Source organism: Microtus ochrogaster, chromosome 6 (genome assembly GCF_000317375.1).
Source record: "Microtus ochrogaster isolate Prairie Vole_2 chromosome 6, MicOch1.0, whole genome shotgun sequence".
In the NCBI taxonomy this organism is placed as follows: Eukaryota; Metazoa; Chordata; class Mammalia; order Rodentia; family Cricetidae; genus Microtus; species Microtus ochrogaster.
This window is the reverse complement of record NC_022013.1, coordinates 40,738,838-40,748,325: the sequence shown is the minus strand read 5'-3', so window position 1 is coordinate 40,748,325 and position 9,488 is coordinate 40,738,838. Positions and strand designations below refer to the sequence as shown.

The window sequence follows — 9,488 nt, the reverse complement described above, 5'->3', positions numbered from 1 at the left end:
AAAGCTCCAGGGCAGTGAGCGGGGTTCTTGAACAATAATCCAAGCACTGCGCCGTCCCACCCTGCTCCAATGTCGGCAGCTAATTCGAGGTTATCTCCATTGCCCCATCTCTGTCCATTTCTCCCCCTTCAAAATGCCTTCTACTGGGCTGGAGAGATGGCTCAGCGGTTAAGAGCACTGGCCGCTCTTCCAGAGGTCCTGAGTTCAGTTCCCAGCAACCACATGGTGGCTCACAACCATCTGTAATGAGATCTGGTGCCTTCTTCTGGCCTGCAGGGACACATTCAAGCAAAACACTTATACATAATAAATAAATAAATCTTTTAAAAAAATGCCTTCTACTTTTGAACCCCCTGACGGCTGACCAGGAAGTCTAGTCTGTGACTTTGGGGTGACACTGGAGCTGGGAGGTAACTGCCTGTTCCTGCACATGGGTCATACTGGGAGAAAGAAGAGATAGAAAAAAGGGATTGGATAAACACAGTGGCCTTAGTTCTACAGCCTCACCTGTCAGGTATTCCAACACTCTCCCCCCACCCACCCAGCAGTGTCTTCTGGGAACTTCCCCTGGGCAGAGCAGCAGGTATGACTCCCTGGGATACAGGGACCTAACAGGAGCTCAAGTGGAAGACACAGATTTGAACAGGCAACACCACTGACCTGGCATGTGTCACCTGGTACCAATGTCATTCCTGCTGCCACCCCAATCCCGGAGAAGCCCAGACTGACGGCAAAGCATTCTGATCACTGCTTGTCCCTCGGTGTCTCCAGTAGTAGTCCAGGAAGCGCAATCTGCTACAACTCTGATGGTCCCAACTCTGAGCAGAAGGAATGAGTTTACTGGGGCTTTCCATTTTAGTCCAGCAGTTTCTGGCAGCCTTTCAGGAAGGGCCGTGATGAATGATTCCTTTCTTCTTTCCAAGGTTTGGCAAAGGCACAGAGCCCAGTGGGATCTGGTGTGGAGGCAGCTAGCTCTGGCAGTGACTAGCAGGCTTCTTTAAATTACTGGAGCAAGATACAGGGTACAAGGGACTTGCCAGCATGGCTGGGCCATCAGAAAACCTACTTGATGTGTTTATCAAAAACAACTCTCTTATTCTTGGTCCATGACTTTTCTCAAGGTTTTCTGTTGACAGTGGAGGAAGTGGGGGCAGTGTTCTACTGCAGAACCTGCCTCCTGTTCTTCCAAGCTGAGGTGGACTGCACACACCCTGTCTGAATGACAATGCAGATGCCTCCCCCGTGACACTGTGCTTTGAGACGCTCTTACTGTGGCCTCACGATCTTCCTGCCGCCTCTCTCCAAGTTATAGGATTCTGAGTATACACCAGAACACCTAGCTTACAGACCTAGCTTCCAATCCTCACCAGTAAGAACTCCTGTGTCCAGAGGCTACTGTTCTGAAACTGACCCTCAGATCCAGAGCCTCTCTAGAGATTCATGGGAAACCATCTCTCATCACCCAGGTGCAGAGACGCCCTCCTCACGGGAAGCTCAGAACTCATGGGAATAAGAAAAATCATCAACTATCTACTTTCTCTGAGAAACAGAATAGATTCTGTTGACTTTTATTTTCAATTGCATTACTCCCCTTGGTCCACTGGTTGGTTGGTTTACTATTTTTTTTTCCAAGTTTCTGAAGGTGGAAGCTTAATTTATTTTATTTTATTTTATTTTATTTTTTTTGGTTTTTCGAGACAGGGTTTCTCTGTGGTTTTGGAGCCTGTCCTGGAACTAGCTCTTGTAGACCAGGCTGGTCTCGAACTCACAGAGATCCGCCTGCCTCTGCCTCCCGAGTGCTGGGATTAAAGGCGTGCGCCACCACCGCCCGGCTCAGGAAGCTTAATTTATTGATTTTCAGTCTTTCTTTTCCTTTTCTTTTGTTTTTGATTTTTCAAGACAGGATTTCTTTGTGTAGCCCTGGCTGTCCTGGAACTAGCTTTATAGACCAGGCTGGCCTTGAACTCACAGAAGCCAACCTGGTCTACAAAGGGAGTTCCAGGACAGCCAGAACTGTTACACAGAGAAACCTTGTGTTAAAAAACAAACAAAAACCAGAAAAACAAAACAAAAAGGAAAGGAAAAAAAGGAACAAATTGATGACTTCTTCTTTTGAGAGATGATTTCACTTACTTTAAAAAACACACAGGATGATGGAGTAATGGCTCAGCAGTTACCTGCACACACTATTCTTGCAGAGGACCCAAGTTCGAATCCCAGTACCCATGACAGGCAAAGCACACTATCCTGCAATTGCAGCTCCAAGGGGCTTGCAGCTGCCGGCCTCCACAAGCACCTGCGCTTGCTTTCATTTACGCCCACACAGACACAGACACATTCACATAGTCACAGTAAATATAAAATAACAGAAACATCTTTTTAGGGTCCAGAGATATGGCTCAGTTGGTAAGGGGTTATTACCATGCAAGTCTGAGAATCCAAGCTCGGATTTCCTGCACCCATGTAAGAAATGGGACACAGCCTCATGTGCCTGCAATTCCAGTGCTGGACAGGTAATGAGAGAAGGATGCCTGGGGCTTTGCTAGCTTCAGGCTCACTGAGAGATCCTGTCTTAAAAATGAGGTGGGGACTAACTGAGGAAGATACCTGCCATCAACCGTCAACCTCTGGCCTCTTCACATGACCCCACAAATAAACACATTTTTAAGTGAACAGAAAATCTATTAATATTGCACCCCATTAGGAGCTCAGAAATGGAAGAAAGCACGTGCGTGTTGCCAGCCTAGACTTATTCAATTTATTTTACATCATCGTGGTCACTTTTTACAGCTGTTTGAACTTACTTTTTTCAATCACATTATTGTTCACAGAATTCACAGAATTCATTAACAAACTAGTATTTTACATCAGAGGGTTATCAGTAGAAGAGCAGAATAGAAAAGATGCCCATGAGCTCCAGTCTGATTAGACAGAGGTCTAGAACATTATTGCTTTATTAGTCCTATTTTTAAAAATTATAAATTATTCCTAGGAAGCCCACCCTGTCAGATGGTCTTCATTCTGGTCACTCATATCTGATTTGTAGGTACCCAGACCCACAAGTCTGTGTTGTGCTGTTTCAGCAGTTCTGAGGGCTGGCTGAAGCCAAACAATGCCCCTCCATGTATGTTTCTACATGTAAAAAAATGTAGAAACATTTTCTTTTCGTGTCTTTCTTTTTTTTAATTGTCTCAGTCAGTAGCTCAGGCTGGCCTTGAACTCACTCTGTACCTCAGGCAAGCCTTGAACTTAGATCCTCCTGCCTCAGCCTCCCAAGTGGCTGAGATTCCAGGTCTGTGCATCAGGCCTTAGGGGCAGAAAGCTCTTCCACAGTTTCCTGTTTCTTCCCTGGTCTTGTGGCTAATGGGCTGCATTCACACATGGGCCTCTATGCAAAACTTGCTTAGATCTAAACAAGGGTACAATAAATGACTAAAGCTCCTATGCAAGAAGCCACTGACCATGCAAGGGATACATCTGAAGCAACAAAAATAGCTCAAGTTTAATGTGTGAGGAATGCCTTAAAGAAAATGTACTTAATGGTCATCATCCCGGGTGGCTGCTTAGCACTGGCTTGGCTTGTCAGTGACATACACTTGACGACTTCTAACAGGCTTCAGGGCTGGGTATTTTTTTTTTTTTTTAAATTTAGTTCCATTTAGGTTTGTATTTTGAAAAAGGATCTTGGAGATTTCCTTGCGGCCCCTGATGCTCTGTGGAACCATACTGGGATAGGAGGTTGGCTTCCTCAGGGACACTGGTCCTCCAATGGCATTTGGGGCAGGATCCCTGAGAGTGGTGACTGTATCAAGTTTTGGGAATGGGAGCAGATGCTGTGTGAACAATGCAGGCTGTGGCAAGGGCCTCAGTTCAGCTTCTTGTTGTTGTCTGTGCTGTGCACAGAAGCTAAGAAGTCGACAATGAGCTTGGCTGTCTTCCTTGGTCTCTCCATCACCACGGAGTGGCCACAATTTTCCAGAAGCTCTACCTGGCAGTTAGCAATGGACTTGGCCAATATATCTGCCCCAGACACATCAAGCACCTGCAGAGGAAGAGAGGGAAAGAAAGAGTACGCAAAGATGTTGATGCCCCACGGTGTTGCTGTGGGCCGGTTCTACCTCTGACACCCGGCAGGGGTCAGGAAGAGGGGGTGAATGGAAGTCATCAGCATGCCTCCTGCTTGACTCTGACACATGGCACTAGAAGCGGAACACTGCCAATGCTAACCAGGTGGAAAAGACTGAGTTCCTGTCTGCACGGAGGTGAAGCCGGAGGGGGAGCCAGACATATCAAGAGATGAAGGTAGCATGATGTGAACAGGGGCTCTGCAGAGGAGCAGAGAAAGGGAGGACACCAGTTCTGAGTTCTGATCCAGCTGAGGGAGTAGAGGAATCTTTACAGAAGGGGAAAGAGCATGAGTGTGAGAGGTCATGGTAAACCGGGGTCAGGCAGGGCATGACAGAGCAGAAGGAAGGCCTTTACTCTGGCCTTTCCACCACATCCACGCTTATTCCACATGGGCGATTGAATCCATGGCCTTGTGCATGCGAGGTGGAATGCATCATCACCCCCTGCACATTCCCAGCCCTAAACCAGCCTTGGGACAGTCGGGAGACCTGAGACTTAAGGGGAATGATTTGAGTAGTTGGCTCGATGCTGGAGTAGGAAGCCCAGGGGTAGGAAAGCCTCACTAGAAAATACAAGAGGTGAAGGCTGCACAGGGAGAACCTCCATGGAAGACCTTTAGGGACCCCCAGAGCTTCCCCAGGACTGAAAAACCCATTCACTTTTATTTTAATTTTAGTTATCCCCTAGTATGCCTAGTGGGATCACTTTTCCCTCCATATTCTCCTTTGAAGGTAGTTTTGCAGTCATGCCCCTAGGGCTAATCAAAGTCACCTGTAGGTCTTCCCAGCCAAGGCCCCTTTCTTTATCCTTTATGGGCAAAAGCAAAGACCTCAAATGCTCAAGCTGTTTCTGAGCTTTAGTCTCATCAACTTGAGGTTTTCAGCACCCTCAAGTGGGGTAGGCAGAAAAGAGTATGGTGGAGCATAAAAATCAAATGTCATTGTTCTCAGCTCACAGAACTGTGACACAAGAAACCCACTAGGGAGGCCCACTTTACAGATCACTGCTTGCTTTTTTCCACAGGGCCCTGTGACATACCTGGTCTTGTTTTCCCCAAATGATCTGTGTTGGGACCTTGATCTTGTCCATGTTCTGATGCAGAGAGTATCTGGATTTCTCACTGACGATTTCCAAAAACACTTGTAAGGAAAGAAACACATAGTGAATGTATGCAGGGTCACACAGGTACCACAACAGCTAGAGCTTCCTCAGGTTCAGACTACTCTACGGACAGAGGTTTACAAATTATAAGGAAGCCAGCCACTAAGCTGCAAGCTGGAGCAGGGCTACTTACACTTCCGGTAGAAGCCGTTATGAGGGATGCGAACATCAACAAGGCCTTGAAGGATCTGAGGATGAAGAATGCAAAGTTAGAAAACAAGAGAAGTCTCACTTCCTCCAGCCTCTTATGGCTCTGGGGCAGCACAGGAAAGAAAGCTCAGCACTTTCCCACACTGCCTAGGGCTGGGTTTGTGAACCCTCAGAACGCAGAATAGAATTGGGAGGCTTTAAAAAAAAAAAAACCAAACTGAGTTGGAGAGATAGCCCAGTCACAACACTTGCTGCTCTGGATGACCTGGTTTGATTCTCAGAACAGACAAGGCGGCTCACAACAATCTATCTCCAGTTCCAGGGCTCTGATGCCCTCTTCTGGCCTCTATAGGCTCTTCACCCATGTGGTGCACAAATATACAGGCAAAACACCTTTCACATTAAAAAACAGTAATAATTAAAAACTAGGGAGGAACTTGGGAAATGCTGCAAAGCCAGAGGTCTGCACACTATGTTAAAGACACTAGCATGGCATCTTGAGAAACTCTTGATTTAATTCAAGACAAAAATTTGGGTAAACAAAATATCAGATCATTAGGCAATACTATCCAAATGCAGAACAAAATTGAACCATAAGGACTGATGATCCTATAAACAATGATGGAGCTGGGGACATACATAGCTCAGTTGACAGAGCGCTAGCCTAGCATGCACCGAGCAAATATAGACAGGCCAGATCTCCAAGCCTTGGGCTACTAACCCAAATAGGTGGCTGTGGCCATCTGTAAAGCAGTTCCTTGCCTCAGGACTCAAAGTCAAAGCAGAGGGCTCACAGAGGTAGCTGTCAGTCCTCTCATCCACGAGGGAACAGGTCCAGACTCCTTCACCACACCTTCTCAGGAGTCTTATGCAGACCAAATTGGGAAGACTAGTGTTATATTCCTCAAAAGGCCACACACTGAAAATGCTTGGTCTTCAGCCTGTGGTGCCACTGGGAGGTGGGCTTTAGGAGGTGAAACCTACTTGGAGAGGTCATTGGTGATACGCTTTTGAATGATATATTGGAACCCTGGCTCCATCCCTGTCTGCTTCCCGTCCACCGTGAGATGAGCAGTTTTGCTCTACTTCATGCTTCCTGCTATGACATCCTGCCTCACCAAAGTGAAGAGCCCAAGTAACCTCTGAACCCATGATGCTCTTGGGTATTTTCCCACCATGATAGAAAGCTCACTAATATATTAAACCACGGCTGCTTTGGACTAAACCAGCTCTCTAAAGCATAGCTAGAATCACAGAGGTTCTGTGTAGAAGCACAGAGGTGAGGGAAATGACTGTTATTTAATAACACTGTGTTCCATGACAGACATTTCTTCTTGCTTCTCCAACTCTGCTTAATTCAGTGCTTCACAACCTTCCTAATGCTGTGACCCTTTAACACTGTTCCTCATATTGTAGTGACCCCCAACCATAAAATTATTTTCATTGCTACTTCATAACCATAATTTTGCTACTGTTATGAACTGTAATGTAAATATCTCATATTTCCTATGGTTTTAGGTGACCTCTGTGAAATGGTTGTTCAACCCCCAAATGGGTTGCAACCCATAGGTTGAGGACCACTGGCTTAATTGACTGTTCAATTCATTCATTCATTCATCTTGTTTCCCTAAATCCTGTATTCATGTCTGTATTTGCTTATCCATCCTTTCTCCACCCATACATTATCCAGCCATCATCCCATCCAACCAAACAACCATCCACTCAAGCCAGGCGGTGGTGGCGCATGCCTTTAATCCCAGCACTTGGGAGGCAGAGGCAGGTGGATCTCTGTGAGTTCGAGACCAGCCTGGTCTACAAGGCTAGTTCCGGGACAGGCACCAAAGCTACAGAGAAACCCTGTCTCGAAGAAAAAAAAAAAACAACCATCCACTCACCATTCCATCCTGCAGCCTTAAGACATATAAGCAAACAAATGCATTAACTCATACATCTCTCTATCCGGTACCTACATATCCACTGACTTTCTCTGATACTAAGGCATCCGATACTATATCCACCACCTATGCAACCTATATAAGTGGGACCTTCTTCATGGGAGTACGCTGCTAAAGGCTAGAGATAGGCAGGCCTGGTCTTATACAGGACAGAGCTCCTGTGAACAAACACAACCTGAAGATGGCCTAGTGGACTCAATGGCACATGTCTCTACCCTCCTGGGAAAGAGAGGCTTCTGAAGCCAACATGTATTTTCTCCCAGTGTTTTCTCATCCCTGACAGCTGAAAGCATGGAAACAATATTCTAAAGGTATCATAGCTAGAGGAGGACAGTGCCACTTCAGAACTAGAAAGATATCGAGGAGAGATTACACCACAGACACAGAATTGGGATGCTTCCCCAGAAGTGTGCTGCCCTTATTAACTAAGTCATGGTCTCAAAGTCTGCACAGCATCCATTCTCACAGCCTAGGAGGACCTCACCTCACCCTGAGGCAGGGTTCACTGTTTAAGACACGGGAGATAATCTGGGTTTATAAGGTCTCAGCTGTGGACTTTCCTCTCCGTTCCTTTTCCTCAAATGACCTTGTTCAGACACACGGCCCTCCAGCCTTACATTTAGCCTGGACTTCCCTCGGCACCACTTAAATATCCAACTGCCTGTCTGACACATCCCTTGGAGGCCTCAAAAGCAATCTGAGCTTGATATATCCAAAGTGGAACTCAGCAGATGTCCCAAACCTGAACTTCCTCTTCTCCTTTCCTTGCTCAGAAAATGCTACTTTACCCATTCAGTCTGGGTAAAACTGGAAGTCACTGCTCACTTTTCTTTCTCACCACCACTTCCGACCCGCCCTAAGTCCTGTCCATTTTTTGTCACAACCCATCTCAGCCAGTGCTGCTATCCCAGTCCGTACAATCATCTCTAAGCCACAGCATACTCTAAGCAGCCCCTGTTCTTATTTGTGTCCCCTACAGTCCTTCAGTGGCTCTCCTACTACGCTTAGAAAAAACAAACTACAAGATTTTCTCAGAGCAGCTCTTAGGAGACCACGAGGTCACACTGTGCTCATACTCAATGTCACTCAACGTCATTGCCTTTCACCCGCATTCTCTTAAAAGCACACTATTGTTTGGTGCCTATGTAACAAGCTATCATCTCTTATGGCAAATGTCTGTCTTTGTGTTTTAAATTGAGTTTCAGCACCAACAAATATAACCCTCATAGATAAAAAGCCCTTTGGATTCATTCAAAATATTCTTTTTAAATGTACAAGTCTAAGAGTCTTCTAATTTTTTTAAATGGAGAATGTGATTTAGCCCCTGACTCTCTTTCCAGCTCCTTTCTCCTTCACTCTCTAGGCTTCAGCCACTTGCTTTCTTCCATGGCCATGAATCTGTGTATGTTTTCTCCGCTCCTCACATGGCCCCTCAAATTACTTTATCAAGCTACCCCTATCTCCCCATTTTAAATACTTACACCACCTTCACTTCACCTCTAAAATTGCTTTCAATTTGTAAATTTTTGTCTATTAGTTGTCTGCTTCCCACACTGGACTACATCTGCCCAGGAAAATTTACCATAGTGTTCAGCGTGGTGTCTGACATATCACAGGCATCTGGTGAGCTACATGCTGAACAACTGGAGCAGACAGAATGGAGTCAGTAGATGCCAGAGGACACGCTGGGGAGGCCGTGTGGAGGACAAGGGTGTGGCTATGACACACATACCTGCTGGGGCACCTTGAACCGGACATAGGAGCAGAGCTGGAGCATCTCACTCATCTCTTCTGGGGTAGACGGGATCAAAGGAATTTTGTGAATGGCAGCTGAGTCCTGCAGCTCTTTGAGCCGTTGTACAAACTGATTGTCAGTTGAGTATTGCAGGCCTGGGATGCAAAACAAAAGAGTCAGATGATACACCTCTCAGATGTATTGTGTGCCTCTGTGCAGGACATGTTCAGTGACAAACTCAGGTTAACATGTCAGGTTTCTTTCACTAGGAGATCCTTTTCTCTTTCTTTCTTTTCTTCTTCTTCTTCTTCTTCTTCTTCTTCTTCTTCTTCTTCTTCTTCTTCTTCTTCTTCTTCTTC

The 9,488-nt window shown here is 46.0% G+C and overlaps 1 protein-coding gene across 4 annotated transcripts in view; it reads right to left on the bottom strand.

Annotated features, from left to right (window-relative positions):
- Window positions 1-2,733: 2,733 nt before the first annotated feature.
- Abhd6 (abhydrolase domain containing 6) overlaps window positions 2,734-9,488 on the bottom strand; it is a 46,437-nt gene continuing 39,682 nt past the window's right edge. For all 4 annotated transcript variants that reach the window (XM_005348508.3, XM_013346870.2, XM_005348509.3 and 1 more), the window contains 4 exons: window positions 9,127-9,284; window positions 5,423-5,477; window positions 5,167-5,267; window positions 2,734-4,042 (listed from right to left, as the gene is read on the bottom strand). In XM_005348508.3, the coding sequence (XP_005348565.1) occupies window positions 3,866-4,042; window positions 5,167-5,267; window positions 5,423-5,477; window positions 9,127-9,284 (491 nt within the window). In that variant the 3' untranslated portion in view covers window positions 2,734-3,865. The remainder of the gene's footprint in view (window positions 4,043-5,166; window positions 5,268-5,422; window positions 5,478-9,126; window positions 9,285-9,488) is intronic.